A 19,033-nucleotide genomic window follows, 5' to 3' on the forward strand; every position below is an offset into this window, starting at 1 on the left:
AATTTTTCGTTTTGAGCAATTTAATTCTTTTATGTTCTTTTAACTTTCTTTCTTTATTTTCCATTCTCTTCTGCTTCTCGCTCTGTTTTCCTACCTTCTTTATTTCTTTTAACATACCAGGAAGTCGAATTGGTAGTGAAGAAAGAAGCATGGTATGAGTTTATGGGTTTTGGTTATAGGGTTTTGGTTATAGGCAAATGATGATAGTCGACTTCCTACTTCTTTTTTCACTGCCAATTCGACTTCCTAATATGTTAAAAGAAATGAGAAAGATATGAAAACAGAGGGAGAAACAAAAGAGAATGGAAAAAAAGAAGAAAGTTTAAAGAACATAAAAGAAAAAAAATTAAATTACTTAAAACGAAAAAAATGTGGGGATTAATTGTATAATTTAACCTAAAATTTTGTTTGAAATGATGATTTAACGTGCCACGTCAGCTTACCGTTATACCATTAACGACGATTAACGGCTCAGTGACTAAAATATTATAGCATGATAACGTAAATGACTAAAACGTAACCTAAGGTAAACAAAAGTGACCATGGGTGTAGTTTACCCCTTTTATTAAAACTTTAGTCATTTCAATTATTTAAAACTGGCTTCATTAATAAAATAACTAGATAGTTTTTTAATAATAGAAAACTATAATTTTTTATTTTTATAATGAGAGAAGTCAATCAAGTGCTTTTAAGATAAAATAAGTTTTACATGTGATGCACCAAATTTATCTTCTAATAATAATTTCCTAACAAGAAAGTTAGGAAATTCAAAGAAAGTAAAATTGATATCATTAATCGAACCTGATTTGGCTAGCCAATTAGCCATCATATTACCATCTCTTTTGGCCTCAATAATCCGTTGTATAAGTGTCATCAAATGAATATTCGCAGAATTTTTCAATATCATATCAATAGAATCAAAACAGTCACTCTCAACAATAATCTTACTATAGTTCATTAATCGAGCCACTTCTAGATCAATTAAAATAGCCCATAGCTCGAACTTTAGAGTGAAGCCCCTCCTGACCTATTTCCTAAAGCATTCTACCTTGCATACAATCTAATCAAGCCTACTTGAAATATGTTGAAAAATAAATTCATTCCTATTTTTCCGTAGCATCTAGCACTAGACAGAAAAAGAGCCCCGCATGAGCATCATTCCCACCAAAATCGTCATTCAAGTTGTTAATTATCCAATCCAAAATATCTAAATTAAAGATGTGAGACAAATAATTCGGGTTATTACCTTTTTCTGATACTTTAGTTGCAATAGAACAATCATGCAAAGTACGAATAATTGTTTCTTGATTGTCCCCACACATGGTGTAGTTCCTTGTAGGAGGCAATTTCCTTCTATTCCTTTCAAAGTTTGTTAAGAGCTTATGGGGTATAACTAGCTAAAGAAATTGTTTGATTCTTGATGATAGATTAGTTTTTTAAATTTCCCTCCAAACCCGTTTGATCATCTATCCATATTAAACTATTGTACGCCGCTTTGATAGAGAATTTCCCAGCTCTATGAGGTTGTCAAAGATAATTGGCTGAGAGAAATGTATAATTTTTTTAATAGAATTATTAGTTTATTTTTTAATTTAACGTACATAAATTAATTTATCTATTTTTTAAGGACTTCTATAATATTTTTACTAATGTATATTACATATGTACGTATAGGTCACATGTCTAAACATGTGAAAAATAACATAAATACATCATTCAACTAAAAGAAAACACACTAGAAAGCTAATTACTTACAACTAAGCATTAAAAAAAAAACAATCTTACTTGTATTCGCAACAAATATGTTATTTACATACAATTTTAATCGGCGATGATTTGACGTAATTTATTTTTTGCACAATTTTTATTTAAACTTTAATATTGGGCCGGTCCAAATTCAACCTTAAGAGTTAAGGCATAAAATTTATAGAACCGAATCGCGATTCTACCGGCCCATATGTCTCTAAGCTATATAAATATAGGCAGAGCCTGAAACTTTTATCACACATCTCTGTTCTCTTTTGCCTTTCCCCATTATCCATTCACCGCTTAATGGCTCGTTCACTTTGCCAAACCGCAATCAAGCTACGACCCTTCACCAAACCTTGCACATCATCCTCTCGTCTCGTTTCGTTGCGAACCCAATCGAGCCAACCCAATCATTTCGATCAGTCCGATGCTTCTTCCGAGTCTTCCTCCGATCCGCTCCTGCGAAAACTCGAAGACGCCATCCATCGGATCATTGTTCGCCGTTCGGCGCCCGATTGGCTCCCTTTCCTACCCGGATCCTCTTATTGGGTCCCGCCTCCCACGTCGCAATCATACGGCCTTGCTCAGATTGTTGAGAAATTGGCTAATCCTTTGACCCCGGAGGAGTCCTTGTCCACCACCACCGTACGAGGTTGGCCTTCTTCCGAGTATTTCATCAAAGGTAATTTCAATTATCTAATTCTTAGCAATATGAATCCACCTTCTCCCTTTCAATTTTACAGTGGATTTGAATTTTTTTTAAAAAAATTGGGGGAAAAGTTTGCCCTAACATTCAAAATGAATTTCGAGGATCCAATGCTATCAATTGCCTTCCACTTTTCAATTTGATGGTGAATTTGATTGTTTTTAAATTCGGGCAAACCCGCAAACTTTTACCCTAATATTCAAATTGATTTCCCAAGGACCTGCCGTTTTGCTTATACTATAAAAAAAATTAATAATATAAATACGGTTCCTCTTTGTTGACCAATTCAACCTAGAACGCGACGTTTTTATTATAGAATTATTCGGATTTGATCATTCTGACTAGAATATAATTGTTTATTATATAGGTTTGTTTAGTTACCGGCATTGGGTATCTTTGAATAAGAGATTACGCCATTGTTTTAGGCCTAATACGGCGGCTGAAAATTAGTGATTAATAACCTGCGATTCATAGGTAAGAACCAGCTTTCTTTTCTTGAGAGAAAATACTATGTGATTGAGAAATTTTTTTCCCAATGATGCCTAACTTCACCAGAAGTACGTAAGAAACTATTACTTTCGAATCTTTTGTATCCATTTTTTGACATATTTCAGACATGGGTGCTAAGATAAGACCAAAGACCAGAGAAAGGATCCTCCAAATACATTAAAAAATTTAGGAAAAAGTTGAGTATGCATCTGATACTTACACTTGAGTCTAAATAGCATAGCTTCTTAATTGTCCATTCAGCATTGCTGTGTGCTTCTCTGCATTTATATTACTAGAAAGTTTGAACCGTTAGTTAGCTTTTTCGATGTCTGTTTAGTTGGTGTTGGTTCTTACAACAGTTATGATATACATAGTAATGGACAAAGGTTTTAGGATTTAAGTTGTATGGCTGTCGTGCATGTATCCCTCGTTAGAAAGGGATGAAGAAGACGAAGGTTTCTTCCCTGAATGAATTGCTAAATATTTATGTGCCGAATATAACATACAAGAGGACCCCGAGTTTGAGTAACATAGCTTCCGAACTTTCCATTATGCATTGCTGTGTACTTCTATATTTTTTCTTAAAAAATTGTGGGTGATATCAATAGAAAACTTGAAGGGTCATTGCTGTTTCAATGTTCATTATATGTAAGGATGGACAAATCTTGAATGGTCATTGTCTGAGAATGAGATTATTCCGGGAACCTGTATAAGATCAATTTTCTTTTATTAAATGCTCATCTGCATAATATAATTTTCTTTACGATGTTACAGGTGGATCCCCCCATCCGGTGGAGGTAGAAATGAAATTGAATGCTTCATCTAAATCCGAGGAAGAAGGATGAAACCATTCTCATTGCACTAATAAGAGCATCTGGGTGAGTTATAATTTGCATCTCGCATTAATCAACATGAGTATCGTTAATTTTTTCTCTTCTGGTTTTTCTATATACTTGGGTGTCTGGAAATATCCCAGATAATGGTACTTAAGAAAAATGAATAATAGGAATAACATAGTTTTGCGTCTATACAATTTGATGAAGTTTATTGATGGTTAAAATGTTATAAGTCCTTGTACTTTTCATAAATTTAGAATTTAGTCCCTTTATTTTTCAGATTTCAAAATTTAGGTTCAACGGTTAATGTTTATCATAATATTATTTTTTTAGTTACATGAGTATTTTTATATATATATATTTCACAAGATCTCACCAGCAAATTTAATTAAAATTTTTTAATATGGTTAATAATTGGACTTGGAATTTGAAATCTGAAATATTAAGGGAGGGGAACTAAATTCTAAATCTATGAAAGAGTAGAGGGGACTTATGGCATATTTTAACCTTTATTGATTTATCAATTTTAAAGGCGAATTGGGGGACTTTGCAGGCTCAATAAGAAGTAGATTTGTTGACAAGGAGAGCTTTTTCAGTCAAGATTGGAGGAGCTGTACAGATGCAATATAAAAATGGAACTGAAATAAAAACCCTCCTTTTTCCTTTTCATTTTAACAGCTAAAATATGATATGTATTTTATGATGTATTATTAAAGAGATGATTAGATGTTATAAGTTTAGATTATATGAGCATCATCACTCCATGTTAAGCCTGTGCTTTAGCATTATATTCCAGCTTTTTCTACGTGTAAATATTTAAAAAGAAAGGTGTGAATATGGATTGTATTTGTAAGATTCTCCATTTCACTTTCTTCAATTGCTATGTCCAAATGTCTAGAAGAAAACATATAAAAGTATTATTATAGTTAAAAAGAAACAGATGTGTTTGGACTTTGCATTTGAATCTATCATGTTTAGACTCTGTGGGTGGTTTAGTATTTTTATTCGATTCAAATAAATAATTCCAATTTGTATTTTTACTAATTAGGGGATTTGGTTAATGAGTTCATCAAAATCATTAACGCTTATTTCTTCTCAATACTTTAACCATTCTCTCTTCTAATAGAAATGTTATTTAGGGTATATTTAACTTAACAACACTAAACTAGCAATCGAGGATTGAAAATCTAACGATTAATATTGATTCACAAATATGTTACCTTTAAAAAATAAAAGGCTATATAATAGTTCAAAAATCTAAACTTATTAATAGTTTAGAGATTTTGGGTGTAATTTATCTATTTTTATACCATAATTAATTAAGGATGAAGTAACATTTAGTCTATGAGTTTTTGCAACTTTTTTCTATTTTGGTCTCTGAATTTTTATTTATTTATATTAGTTAATGAATTTGACAAGTTTTTTTCAATTTTTGTTAGTATCAAAATTGGCAAAAAAAATTTAAGTTTAGAGATTAATTTGGACAAAAAAATTTAAGGATCAAGTTGAGAAAATTTACCAAGTTCAAGGATTAAATGTTATTTTATTCCATTAAATAAAACATTAAGGTAGAAAATTTTTCTATCCCCTCTAAATTTTAAAAGTGAGTAATTAAGAACTATTAATTTGATATCGCTTTAACAAGTTTGATTATAATATTAACATATTTTATCAAGTTAGTATTAATTTAATAAATTTAACTCATAATATTTATATAAAATATATAAAGATTGAAGGTTAAATATTTCTTATATGCATCAAAATTATGTAAAATTTCGAATAATTAATGAATAATATTAATAATAATATTAATAATTATTTTTAAAATTGATAAGAATTAAATTATTTGTATTTTGTAAGAAGCTTTAAATCCGTGAAAATCAGCTTATTTAAGTAAATGCTGTAAAATATTTTCAGTTAACTTTTTACTTGAATTAAATTGGCTTCTCTACATATTCTACAAATGTGACTCAATTCAAACGAGCCCAGTAACATATACACGTATTTATCAGATCTAAAAAATCAAATTGAATTCAAGAAAAATTGAACTCATATATATTTTTGTCACTCCTAATCTAACGTCGGTGTAAGAAAGGGATTGGATTCTGCAATTTGCAGCGACTTAGCAAAGAAAAGAAAAAAGAAAAAAGAGGATGCGATGGTGAGGCTAACAGGGAAGCAGCAGCATACACCGGGAACGATAAGATTTCTGTTGATATGCATTGGTATCGGTCTTTTATTGATCGGTCTCATTGCCGATATTTTCTGGGCTTCATCTTCTCGTTTCAAGCTTTCATCTCGTTCGATTTCGAATAATTGGTCCCCTCATTCATCTGATTTTCCCGCTACATTTCCGTTAATGTTCAATGAGCCTCTTAATTCGTCGGCAAACCAAAAACCCAAGGTGAAAAAACACTCTTTTTGTTGTTTCGGTGGTGGAAATGCAGATTCGATTCGATTTTAAACTGTTTTTTTGGTGTTTTTTTTTGCAGGAGAAGAATGTTAAAGAAAAGAGTAAAGATGGTAGAGTTTTATCGGCTACTTTTGCTGATTTGCCTGCTCCTCAACTTAAATGGGAAAAGATGGCGCCTGCTTTTGTTCCTCGTTTAGATGGCGCTGCTATTCAGATTAAGAATCTTCTTTTTGTATTTGCTGGCTATGGTACCATTGATCATGTTAGTAACATATGATTACACTTTCTAGTTTGTTATTATTATTTTGGGGTGCAAATTACTTGATCTACTGAAGTTAGAGCTTAGCTTAGCTTAGTTAGTTTATATAATCATTCTTAAGAGGTAACATGTAGCGGATTTGGGTTCAAATATCAGTATATGCAATCCATTTCCCAACATCTAGGCTGTAGGTAAACCTAACAATTCATGTATCCTATCGCTTTTGTGCATTTTGCTGTGTCATAATCGTATCTTTGTGTATTTTGTCGTGCTTGGATTGTTAGTAAGACACAAACCACCCTTTCTAAATTCTCCAGTACTATATACCGATGTAATAAGCCTAGAAATTGTTATTATGGTTTACTGGATTCGGAGGTTAGCGCTGTTAGTTCATGTAGTCATTCTTAAGTGGTATATATAGGTCTGGGTTTGAATCTCTCTACATGCAACCTCATCTCCAGGCTGTACAGGGACCTGACAATTCATGTATTTTGCTGTGTCATCATTGTGCCTTCATGTATTTTGTTGTGTTACTCTTGATCGTGTCTTCATGTAGTTTGTTGTGCATTACCCTTGATTGTATCTTCGTTAATCAATGGATATGGAACCATTGATTATGTTAGTTACATACTACTAGCCTTTCTATGTTCCTCAGTATCATATGCTAATGTATTAGCCTTCCCTTTCTTGTTATTTCTCTTTGCTTTGGAGACATGAAACTAATAAGCATTGCGATTGTTACTACTTTTGGAGTGCAAAAAACATGATTTACTTAATTTGTAGCTTAGTTAAGTTAGATCAATGGAGTCATTCTCAAGAGAGTTGTATATGGTAGGTTCGGGGTTGAATCTGAAAATATAAAATCCCTTTCCCCATGTTCAGGCTATAACTGGACTTGATGTGTCATGTTCATGTGTTTTGTAGTGTCATAATTGTGTGTTCATGTATGCATCGTAATCATGTTTAAGGTATTTTATATTTTATATAAATTTTGATACGTTAATAATTCATAATATATAAATATTAAGACATTTTTGCATCTGTGTCATGTTTATGTTATTTATATTGCTCCAACTCTTCATTTTCCTTGAAGTGTCTGTGTCTGGCACTGATATCGGACTCGTATTTGGAAACGGGTATAGAGCTATGACCCTCCAAATACATGGAAAAATTTAGAAAATTTAAACTTAGTAAAATTGTCACAAGCTATTTTCCTTGGCCTTGGATGTGACTGTCGGAACATATCTTGTGGCAATTTTACTAAGTTCTTTGATTTCATTCATATTTGCAATCCTATTGTGATAGTGTTTCCTTGGAGGAACTAATCTGCATTTTCAAGTTCTTATATGGTGATTTTTAAGCACATATTTATGTTAAATAGAGTTATAGTTCTCACTCATTTCTGTTTTACTTCCTTAGGTGCATTCACATGTTGATATATACAATTTTACGGATAATACATGGGGAGGAAGATTTGATATGCCAAAAGAAATGGCACACTCACATTTAGGCATGGTGACGGATGGGCGATACATTTACATAGTCACCGGACAATACGGTCCTCAATGCAGAGGGCCTACAGCTCACACATTTGTTCTTGATACTGAAACAAAGAAATGGAGTGACATGCCCCCTTTGCCTGTCCCTAGGTATGTGAATATCTCGAATCATGCTGGAGATGTGTAGTAATACTCTTGGAAGAAACAAGATGGCCTTGCCCCTTGTTTACTTTCAATGTGTTTAATTTATGTCTTGTTTGTAATGCTTTGTGAATTAACTTTTTCTTTGCTTTCGCTTCTGTTGAGTGGGTCCTGAACTTCTCTGGGTGAATATTTGAGTACCAAATAACAAAAGAGATAACGTGTTGTCATTTTCTTTCTGCTTCTTCAATGATCAATTCTTTAGAACAATAAATAGCATTTTTATCGTTAATTTACTAATTCAATCTTTAGAGTTTGTAGTTCAACTTCATTGCTATTTAGCAGTAGATTCTAACAAATAGCTTTGATCCAGTTTATGGCTGTTTCTATATGGTTTCCAATTGTTTCTTCATTGAATTAGCTCCATTGATAGGCTCATGATTAAACTTTGATCATTATGGGCTGGTACCAAGTTCGAGTCCTAGACAGGTGGGCCTAATTTTAACAGCTAGAACAGTAACATTGAAATTTGCTTACTCTTTGATGAGATTATATGAACAAATGCCTGAACCCGCCTTTTTGTTTTTAAGAAAAAATTCCTGTTCTTGTTTATGTTGGCTTGTTAACCCAATTTTCTCATTGATGATTCAAACATTATACATCTACTAAACTTAATTCTAGAAAATCTTTTTAGAAACCCAGTCTTTTTCTAACAGTTGATCTGTTGACTCTTCTATGAACTGGAAAAATGTTGGTTCTGGGTAATTTCTAGATTTAGCTAGTTTCTCTAGTTTAATGGGAAATACGCTCGAGAGTGACAGGCCTCGTATTTTCAGGTATGCACCAGCCACTCAACTTTGGAGAGGTAGACTTCATGTGATGGGTGGAAGCAAGGAGAATAGGCATACACCCGGATTAGAGCACTGGAGTCTTGCTGTAAAGGATGGGAAAGTGTTAGAAACGGAATGGAGGAATGAAATACCCATTCCACGGGGTGGACCTCATAGGTTTGTCTACGTGTTTTCTACTCGTTTTCTTTCAATATTGCTTTTCCCCGTCAACAAGTTGACAAATTATGCTTTTGGTGCTGTTTGGGCTTTTGATACATGTTCTTATTACGACGTGATTGTACATTTCAATTATGACTCCATTGCATCTTTTGTTGATTATTTATAGTTTTATATGTTTTTGTATAGTAAAAGCCTGAAAGGATGTTTGTATGCATGCTTAGTTTTTGCGGTTAATCATATCATACATAAAGCTAATGGAGACAATTTTTTATTTAATGATGCCATTACTGCAAATTATGCAAATTTTGGCTTAAATTTCAGTTGCTGATGTCCAGGTTACTCGTAATCCAGTGTGACTATGTGTCTCCCACTGGTATATTTAAATGTTTTTTAGTTTGTGGAGGGTCATTCGGATACACTCTTGTGCGGATATGTTTTGGAAACAACTATCAGACATGAATACTCCAAGAAAAACGAAGAGTAAGAGCAACGTAAACTGATATGTTGCTCATATGTTTATTTCTTCATATCTTTAAGCAATTGTACCAATTGAATGAACATAGAACGCTTACCCAATACTGGAAAAGGAAGAGAATGTAAATTCTGTTGGCTTGATTGAAACATTGAAATAGTTGGAACTTTGGAAGTATTGTCCTTGATCATGAAAGACTGCTTTAGTCGTATCCTAAGAGCATCTCTTTGTTTTTAATGGCCAAGAGAACTGCAACTCGATTTCAGTTGTGCATTCCTTATATAATCTCACATAAACTTCATCTTTCAAATGCCATTGATGTAGGGCCTGTGTTGTGTTTAAAGATCGCCTTTATGTTATTGGCGGTCAAGAGGGTGATTTTATGGCCAAACCTGGATCGCCTATTTTTAAATGCTCTCGAAGGATGGAGGTAAAAGGGCTATTTATGTTTTTCTTTACTGTTCTTTTCATGTGACTTTAATATGGTAGTACATCAGTTTATATAGGTTTGTTTACTTAAAGCATTCTATATCATCTTATCGATGATAGATTGGCTTAAGATCTAAATAAACCAAATCTGAATGGTTTCTAGGTAACTGAAAGCCTTATTAAATTAGTGAACTTAATGTTGTTAATGAATGTGGTCCGGTTCTGTTGATAAAATGTTTATTTTTAAAAGAATTTTGTTCCATTCTACTAAACATGTAAAAATAATGTCTTTTAGAATTTTGTATATGAACATTCTATCCTCTGCAGAATATATAATACCTTTATGCATTATGAAGTTCTTTGTTACTTTGAACTTGGGACGCATCTCTGCCTTTTTACGATAGTTTTGATGTTCTCTTGGAGGTCATGAAGATATTAATGGATGGGTGAATGTACATGAGAGGTCCTTCTATTATAGGGGCCTGATCAAATTAGTCCTTCTACTATTAAATAGATCAGTTTAGTCCCTATACTATTAAAAAGAATCAAATAAGGCCAAATTGGAATAGAGTTAACATTTATTGTTTAACAGAGTTAATATTTTTAAAGTTTTTAATGGTTTTGTAAATGAAATTTTTTGTTTGGAATTGAACTGCAATTAATAATAGTTTCCAAGATAGTTTTTATACAGTAAAATTTAACTTTGTTACAAGTTGGACTTATTTGATCCTTTTTAATAGTATAGGGAATTGATCCATTTAATGATAGAGGGGCTAATTTGATCCAGTCCCTATAATACAGGGACCTCCCAGGTACTTTAACCTTAATGGATGATTTAAACATTTAATTGTTCTCATTACCAGGTGCGTTTAGTTTTCCACTGGTTGTCTAACCTATCTTTTACTGATAAATTTAGTATCAATTGTATCTTTTCTATTAATATGAATCGAGCCATATATTCAACTTATTTTTCTAATTTTTCTTCAGGTGGTATATAGTGACGTATACATGCTGGATGACGAAATGAAGTGGAAAACGTTACCTCCGATGCCAAAACCAGATTCACATATCGAATTTGCTTGGGCTATTGTTAACAATTCTCTTGTTATTGCTGGAGGCACAACCGAGAAACACCCTATAACAAAAAAGATGATTCTGGTTGGAGAAGTGTTTCAGTTTAATCTAGATACACTGGTATCATCTTCTTATCTTTTGTATGGCTTTATAATAGAAAATTTTCGTATTTTTGCATGTACTTACGTACTCAGAAGCTTTACATATTTTGCTTTGTGTTTTCTTGTTCATGCACGGTAGCGTTTAGGTATATGCATGTGCATACGTGTGCAAGTGAACATGTCTGTGTAATCATGCATGAAAGACCCCAATTTATGTTCACATGCTGCCATGTTATTGGATTTTTCTTGTTCATTTTCGAGTGTACTAAACTTTTGAACCTAGTAGTTTTCGGCTTTGACCATCCATTAATGCATGCAAGACTTGAGGAACCTTTTTCTGCTGTAATTGTTCTCTTCTTGCATTTGTACGCTCAATGATGCAGTGTTGGTTCACATGACTGACTATGTTACATTTTGTGTATACTGCTTCAAAATTTGAAACATGATAATAATCTACATGTTGTTCCATTTATGCTAACTCGATTTTGGGACTAATGTCATGCATGGATACATGATCAGACACGGGTATATTTATTATGTATTTAGAGAATGTTTGGAGGATTATATGAACATACTCATGTCTGGTATTGACTTTAAAAATTTGAAGAGTCGAAGCAACGTAGGTTTGCACTAGAAGATCGAGAATCGAGTACTTTTGCGACATTTTAACCTCCACTTGTCATTGAAGCAGCAACAGATGATTTAAATATTGTATCGTCTGTTATTTACCAAAGCCATTAAAGTTCTAATATTTGTAATTCTGCTTTTACAGGAGTGGTCTGTGATCGGAAAACTTCCTTACCGAGTGAAGACCACACTTGTCGGATTCTGGCAAGAATATTTGTATTTCACGTCCGGGCAACGAGACAGAGGTCCGGATGATCCAGCACCGAGGAAAGTGATCGGAGAAATGTGGAGAACGAAGTTAAAACTGAACCGGTAATCTTTGGTTACGATACTCGGCTTCCTATCTGATCAATATTCATCTCGAATCAAAATCAAATATCTGTTAAACCTTCTTATGGAAACATTGTTATATTAATTAGGTTTTTTAGGCAACATTCATCTCTTTTTGGTATAGTTATTACCACTGGAAGACTGTAATAGATAGGCAATTATTTAATATTTGTAATTTTAATTACTTAAAAAGAAAATTAAATTATTCTTTTTCTCGCTTCTTTTAAACTTTTACGAATTTATATATTAACTTTGGTTCAATGTACAATTTGATACATAAATTTTGATTTAGTGCAATTATACATATGAAGCTTGAATTGCGGTTCATGAAATTTTGATTTTCATTCAATTTTATATATTTAAAGAAATGAATACATACATTTATTTTCATATTAGATTAATATGATTGTGCATGTAATATAGCAATGATGATTCAATAATGTTAGTGATTTTTGAAGATTGAATTAAATTAAAATTTTATGCATAAAATTAAAGTTAATGTATTAGATATAATTTTGATATTTATTATTTTTAATAAATATATATTTATATAGGATTTAATTATTCATCAATGAGGGGTCTGTTTATGTTGAAATTAATGTCACGTGATACATTCAATATTTAATTATTTATGTAAATGGTGGAGAGAGTATTAAATAATATAACAAGGATCATTTCATTCATTATTAAATTATTTTAAATTGTATGCCCCATAAATAAAAACTTAACATTTTTCTTTTTAAAAACATAACCATTTATAAATCACTTAAATTGTGTCACCATATTTCTATATTTTTAACCATTCATGTTTAAAATCTTTTAAATATGATATATTTTTTGGGTATAAAGAACTTATATTAAGTTCAACTAGAATCATTATAATCAGCAGACAACAACTCTTTTATTGAAACCAGCGGAGCTTCAAATAATTGGTATTTATCGAATATAGTATTTTAAACATGTAAAAAATTTAAAACTTTTTAAATTTATTTATACCAATTACACATTTAAAATATTATATATTAAATATGCAAAAAAATTAAAAACATTAAATTTATTCATACCTATCACACATTTTAAATATTTATATATTAAACATGCAAAAAATTAAAAAAACTTATTGAATTTATTCATACCAACCACACATTTTTAATATTTATATATTAAACATACAAAAAAAATTAAAAACTTATTAAATTTATTCAAACCAAGCACACATTTTAAATATTTATATATACATACATACTCTTTCAAATTTGTACCAATATACATCGAGACCTTTGTTTCATGTTTAAAGTTTAATACCTTTGTTTCATGTTTAAAGTTTAATGATGACAAAATATTTAAAAAAATGATAAATATTACTTTTTATTTATGATATAAAATCTATAAAAAATAATTTAAACCCAAAAATCTGAAAAAATGCCAAGAGTCATGAGTCATGGTATTCAAATATCAATTTATGAAAATTTCATATCTATCCAAATCTTATCAAGTTGGAGAATAAAGAAATAATAATTATGGGGTAAATAAATGAAAAGTTTTTGAAGTTATGGGGCAAAGTGAAAATAAGGCAAAAGGAACAAATCAAATCAAGGCATGTGTGTGCTTTGGAGTTGGATAAGTAAGTCACGCAGAAAATGTTAAAGTAATGGGTAAATCCGTCATTTTGATATTTGACCCCATTTTTATGCTCTAAATATAATATTAATTATCTGTTTATACAAATTAATAATTATTAAAAAATATTTATCGAATTAAAATTTGATTCCAACTAATTAATAATTTAACAAATGAAGTTCAATTCGAAGTTAAGCAAAAATCACTTTTAGCAAAATCATGCCACCCGCATGTGGACACTTTTAATCATTATCTTAAAATTATTATACAATTAAATATCAATATATTTTTATTTAAAATATTTTTTCATATTTTCTTTAAAATAAAACAAGCTTAAAAGAGAAGGGAAAAAAAAAGGAACGAACTTAAAAAAAAAAAAAACAGTAAGCAGCTAAAAACTAAAACAGAGAGACAGAGATTTTTTTTTTTGTTAATATATCTTTTTAGTATTTGTTAATGTTTTTTTTTTATCTTTGTTTTTCCTCGTATAATGTCTGTAAATCTCTTGATTTCCTCAACTACTTCAGTTATATTTTCATCACCTTCTTCAATTTCAGGTATTTTCTCTTCTTCTTTTTTTCCTTTCTATATCTTCCATTTTTCTTCTTATTTTTTTCCCATCAGATCTTTGATCTTTGCTATTTTGTTTCAAAATGAAGATCTGGGTATCTTTCGTTTTGTGATTTAGCGTTTGATTTCACTTTATTTTGCCTCTGGGTATTTTTTTTAGCCATTTTTATTGTATTTGATTTTGTTTTGAGGAAAAAATGTAGTTTTTGAGTGACTGTTTAAGCTTGAAAACATCTACTTGTTTATGTAGATCTTTTCTTCTTCTTTTTGTACTTTAGTTTTACTAAAATAAAAATAGGAATTTACTGGTTTCTATTTGGTTATTTGGTGACAAATTAGCCATTTTTAATATCTAGTTTCACTGTTTTAAGTTTGAAAGTATCTACTTGTTTGTATAGATCTTTTTTTTTCCTTTTTAATCTATTTTTAGTAAAATAAAATGGGAGTTTACTTGGTTTTTTTTTCCCCTTCTGATTTAGGCTTCTCAGTTTGTTTCTTTGGTGACAAAATAGCCTTTCTTGAAAAGGAATAAAAAAAGCTTGAAAATGTTGAAATCAACATTAGTTGAGTCTTTGTTTCAATTTGTGATCTGGGTTTTGCTTAGTTCTTTCGTTTTGGGTGATTTATTGGAAATTTCCAATTTTTTGATCTCTTGTAGAATCTGAGTTGTTTAACTTAGCTTGGTTCAATATAATTTTAGATCTTTACTTCTATTGTAAATGCTTTTGTGGATAGTGATACGAGACTATGTTGCTCCGACTCTTCATTTTCTTTTAAGTACATATGTTCCACACTCATTTTCGTATTGGATATTTATCTGTATTAAACACTCACAAGTCTAAGTAATATAGATAGTAAATAGATTCAAGCATGTGTAGATAGTTTATTTACGAGAATATACGAACAAAGCAATCTCGAGGGAAGTAGTTAGCTTCATTGGTTTTGGTTACAAGGCGACAATCACAACCAAAGGTTAAGGCTAATGGAGTCTTTCTTTTGCATCAAGAAAGATAATGGAAAGATCTCCTAGTGAAACTGTGCCATTTTTGAATACCTTAGGCTTAGGACAGGATAGTAAGGGAGTGCCTCACTAGCGCTCCTATCCCATGGCAGGATGTGTTCTATTCTCGCCCATGCAAGCACAACAAAGTTCTTGAGCTAAGTTGTAGGACATCAAAGAACTTTATAAAATATTAAGCAGCACAAGATACGGTTCAAGTACTTTTAGTTTGTATTTAGGGATCGTTTTGGGAAATTGACTGTTAGTATGGATGTGCACTGTGTTATAAGTACAATTACTGCAAGCTGAGATTCTTAAGGAGATCTTTTAATCAGAACACTCTGGATGGACTAGTTTTGATCAAATAAAAGTAGAGGGACTAAATCCGCACAAAACGATAAGTACAGGGACTATTCTCAGGATTTTACCTTTTTTTCATGTTCTTTGTCATTGGTTTCACTGTCACTGCGTTTTCTTCTTTAGAATTCACAGTTACCGCATTGTTGTAAACCGTTTATGTTGCATCAATTTTCATAGATTCGACTGAACTTTCACGATTTAACTATTGAATCCACTTATGCTTTAGCTCAAAATGGAAATTGGTGATGATATGTATGTGAATTTCATTAGAACAGTATTTATCATATAGAAGAGCATTTCGAATACGTGCCTTTACTGCTGCTATATATGTGTTTCTGTAAGTACCTGATTGGTTGCTAAAAGTACCATGGAGGCTCCTGTAATGGGAGTCGGATTGCATTTTGCTTCCTCTACTTAGAAAATAGGCAAAGTAGTCCCTATACGTTAAATCAAAGAGCAAACTGGTCTTGTTAAAAATTTCATTCATTTCTACTGTTAAAAACCAGTCCAGATACGTTAGCATGATGTACACTTGGCATGCCACGTATCACTATTTGGTTATTCCATCAGCCATGTCAATTTACAAATGGATGGAATTTTTAGCAGAAAGGATCAATATGTTCTTTGAACTAACATATAGGGACTACTTTGCTCATTTTTTTGGTGGGGGGCAAAATGCAATTTGACTTACAAGAGCCTTCATGGTACTTTTACTCTGACTGTTTAGGTCCATATTGTTTGATTCTTGATTCTCTATTGCACCGACCTATGTCTCTGTGATTATTAGAATTAAACTATTCATTCAATATTTAAGGTGCCTTTTTTTTTATGTCAGGAGGACTCTAAGTTTTTTATCAACGGACTATTGGAAGCCTTTCTTGTGTGATATCTTCTGTATTTGTACGTCGGAAGCTCGATGGGTTCGAGATTCCCATCTCATCAGCTCAGCAATGGTCTTTATGTATCAGGTAGGCCAGAGCAGCCCAAGGAAAGAACTCCGACAATGAGCTCAGTAGCAATGCCGTATACTGGTGGTGATATCAAAAAGTCGGGAGAGTTGGGGAAAATGTTCGATATCCCTGTTGATGGCTCTAAGTCTCGGAAATCCGGACCTATAAGTAGTGCCCCTTCAAGGACTGGATCTTTCGGAGGTGCTGCTTCACACTCTGGACCAATCATGCCTACTACTGCAGCACCTCGAGCAGGCTATACCACCTCTGGTCCTGGACCTACAGGAGGCATGTCTGGTTCAACTTCATTAAAGAAGTCAAATTCTGGACCATTGAATCGACATGGGGATCCGGTAAAGAGAACATCCGGCCCTCAGTCCGGTGGACTAACATCAAGTGGACGCCAAAACTCTGGTCCTATTCCAGTCCTTCCTGCTACTGGTCTCATTACATCTGGGCCTATCTCTTCAGGCCCACTAAATTCATCTGGGGCTCCTAGAAAAGTATCCGGTCCTTTGGATATAATGGGATCAATGAAGGTACATGGTTCTGCTGTGAACATTCTTAACCATGACGATGATGAGTTTTCTTTTAAGAGGAACTTCCCGAAACCGATATTATGGTCATTGATACTGCTTTTTGTGATGGGTTTCATTGCTGGGGGCTTTATTCTCGGAGCTGTTCACAATGTCATTCTCCTCATCGTTGTTGTGGTCCTTTTCGGTACTGTTGCTGCATTATTTGCTTGGAATTCGTGTTGGGGAAGAAGAGCTATTATGGGGTTCATTGCTCGTTATCCCGATGCTGAGCTCCGAAATGCAAAGAACGGACAATTGGTGAAGATCTCCGGGGTATGTGATTTAATGTTCGTATATTAGTAATAGGTGTTCCATGGGTTAATCTTTTTATATGTGGTTCGAATATGTCAACTAAATAATTACCATGAGACGGAGCCTGTTCAATCAAAATCCTGATTCATGGAAAAATTGTAGAACTTGAATGAGTAAAGCTTTTCTAAATATTTGGTGTTTCTTGAAGGTTGTAACATGCGGAAACGTGCCGCTCGAATCATCCTTCCAGAAAGTTCCTAGATGTGTTTATACATCTACTAATTTATATGAGTACCGCGGATGGGATTCTAAAGCAGCCAATCCTAAACATCGCCGATTTACATGGGGGCTTCGATTGTCCGAAGTAAGTTCTTGGAGTATTCAGTTACTGATTTGATAAATGCTATGCGCCTTGAATTGACACAAGCAGTGATGTGATAAAAACATGAGGGCATATTTAAGAAAAGCAAAATGGTTTGGCTGACTCTTTTAACCTTTTCGTGTCTTATCTCTTTGACAGAGGCGTGCGGTTGACTTCTACATCTCCGATTTCCAGTCGGGTTTGAGAGCATTGGTAAAAACAGGCTACGGAGCAAGGGTGACTCCTTATGTGGATGATTCTGTTGTCATTGATGTTGACCCAGCCAGTGAAACATTACCTCCAGATTTCATTAGGTGGCTCGGAGAAAGGAACCTTTCGAGTGATGACCGTGTAATGCGGATAAAAGAAGGGTAAGTATCCAGATTATCTTATAAGTTGGTATAAAAAAACTCGGAGAAACTATTTCGACTTTGGAATTTACAAATTCCGGTATTTGTAGGTACATCAAAGAAGGAAGCACGGTTAGTGTAATGGGAGTTGTTCAAAGAAACGACAACGTGCTCATGATCGTCCCTCCGTCCGAGCCAATAACAACAGGATGTCAATGTGCAAAGTGTATCTTCCCTGCCGGACTCGAGGGTATTATAGTGAGATGTGAAGATACATCGAAGACCGATGTTATCCCGGTTTAGTAGTGTTCGCTCCTTGTGGACTTTTTCAGGTAACATAGTTAAAATGATTATTCTTTCTTTATTTCTATGGCAATGGTGGCGGTGTTGGTGGGCGGAAAAAATGGCGCTTATGAGAGGCGATAATGCGATGACTTAGGAGTTTCGGGGTAGGTGATTGTTTTTGTTGTTGTCATTTTAACTCGTTGTATAGCTCTTTGGTTTCTATGTTGTTTTTCGATTTTTTGTTTTTCTTTTTAGTCCCCGTGTTTGACGCGTATTTGATGGGATATAACCTTTCAAGGACTTTTCGAATACATAAAAGAAAATACCCGTGTCGAATACATATTTGTATTTGATACTCACACCCGAATCTGAGTAAAATAGGGCTCGGAGGCTTTTGTGATGGGGGTTGGCTTGATGTTATTAGGGAGTTTATGCATGTTGAGTAGTAGATTGCAATTATGTAAAATAGAAACGAAAAAAAAATTAATCTATGTTTTGCATTGTTTTATTCATATGATTCTCTCTTTCTTTTTTTCTAGTATTTTCTTTATATTTTTCAAGAATAATTTAAA

General features: G+C 32.7%; 3 protein-coding genes across 5 annotated transcripts; all 3 read left to right on the top strand.

The window, feature by feature from the left end:
* Positions 1 to 1,994: 1,994 nt before the first annotated feature.
* On the top strand, positions 1,995 to 4,657 carry LOC107930422 (uncharacterized). Of its 2 annotated transcripts, none has more exons than XM_016862094.2 (3): positions 1,995 to 2,431; positions 3,719 to 3,822; positions 4,313 to 4,657. In XM_016862094.2, exons 1-2 carry the CDS (start codon positions 2,053 to 2,055, stop codon positions 3,787 to 3,789), a joined length of 450 nt encoding a protein of 149 aa, XP_016717583.1. In that variant the 5' UTR covers positions 1,995 to 2,052; the 3' UTR covers positions 3,790 to 3,822; positions 4,313 to 4,657. The 2 variants fall into 2 exon arrangements, with proteins under 2 accessions (XP_016717583.1, XP_016717582.1); XM_016862093.2 differs by having other exon boundaries at positions 1,996 to 2,431; positions 4,334 to 4,657.
* A 1,093-nt stretch (positions 4,658 to 5,750) lies between these two features.
* On the top strand, positions 5,751 to 12,340 carry LOC107930420 (kelch repeat-containing protein At3g27220). The gene is made up of 7 exons (XM_016862090.2): positions 5,751 to 6,184; positions 6,273 to 6,455; positions 7,872 to 8,101; positions 8,929 to 9,099; positions 9,899 to 10,004; positions 10,991 to 11,197; positions 11,951 to 12,340. Exons 1-7 carry the CDS (start codon positions 5,939 to 5,941, stop codon positions 12,119 to 12,121), a joined length of 1,314 nt encoding a protein of 437 aa, XP_016717579.1. The 5' UTR covers positions 5,751 to 5,938; the 3' UTR covers positions 12,122 to 12,340.
* Positions 12,341 to 13,872: 1,532 nt separating this feature from the next.
* LOC107930390 (uncharacterized membrane protein At1g16860) lies at positions 13,873 to 18,973 on the top strand. 2 transcript variants are annotated; one of them, XM_016862043.2, is made up of 5 exons: positions 13,873 to 14,312; positions 16,521 to 17,486; positions 17,674 to 17,829; positions 17,986 to 18,197; positions 18,287 to 18,973. In XM_016862043.2, exons 2-5 carry the CDS (start codon positions 16,602 to 16,604, stop codon positions 18,477 to 18,479), a joined length of 1,446 nt encoding a protein of 481 aa, XP_016717532.1. In that variant the 5' UTR covers positions 13,873 to 14,312; positions 16,521 to 16,601; the 3' UTR covers positions 18,480 to 18,973. The 2 variants fall into 2 exon arrangements, with proteins under 2 accessions (XP_016717532.1, XP_016717533.1); XM_016862044.2 differs by having other exon boundaries at positions 14,310 to 14,472.
* The last annotated feature ends 60 nt before the right edge of the window (positions 18,974 to 19,033 follow it).

The sequence above is a fragment of the Gossypium hirsutum genome, chromosome D10, assembly GCF_007990345.1.
Source record: "Gossypium hirsutum isolate 1008001.06 chromosome D10, Gossypium_hirsutum_v2.1, whole genome shotgun sequence".
NCBI lineage: Eukaryota > Viridiplantae > Streptophyta > Magnoliopsida > Malvales > Malvaceae > Gossypium > Gossypium hirsutum.

Excerpts from the sequence above, each read along its gene's own strand:
- LOC107930422 (XM_016862094.2), top strand. The coding sequence starts at position 2,053 with ATGGCTCGTTCACTTTGCCAAACCGCAATCAAGCTACGACCCTTCACC. Across the intron at positions 2,432-3,718 it reads TTCCGAGTATTTCATCAAAG|GTGGATCCCCCCATCCGGTG; the intron begins GTAATTTCAATT and ends ACGATGTTACAG.
- LOC107930390 (XM_016862043.2), top strand. The coding sequence starts at position 16,602 with ATGGGTTCGAGATTCCCATCTCATCAGCTCAGCAATGGTCTTTATGTA. Across the intron at positions 17,487-17,673 it reads AATTGGTGAAGATCTCCGGG|GTTGTAACATGCGGAAACGT; the intron begins GTATGTGATTTA and ends TGTTTCTTGAAG. Across the intron at positions 17,830-17,985 it reads GGGGGCTTCGATTGTCCGAA|AGGCGTGCGGTTGACTTCTA; the intron begins GTAAGTTCTTGG and ends TCTCTTTGACAG.
- LOC107930420 (XM_016862090.2), top strand. The coding sequence starts at position 5,939 with ATGGTGAGGCTAACAGGGAAGCAGCAGCATACACCGGGAACGATAAGA. Across the intron at positions 6,185-6,272 it reads CGGCAAACCAAAAACCCAAG|GAGAAGAATGTTAAAGAAAA; the intron begins GTGAAAAAACAC and ends TTTTTTTTGCAG. Across the intron at positions 8,102-8,928 it reads CCCCCTTTGCCTGTCCCTAG|GTATGCACCAGCCACTCAAC; the intron begins GTATGTGAATAT and ends TCGTATTTTCAG.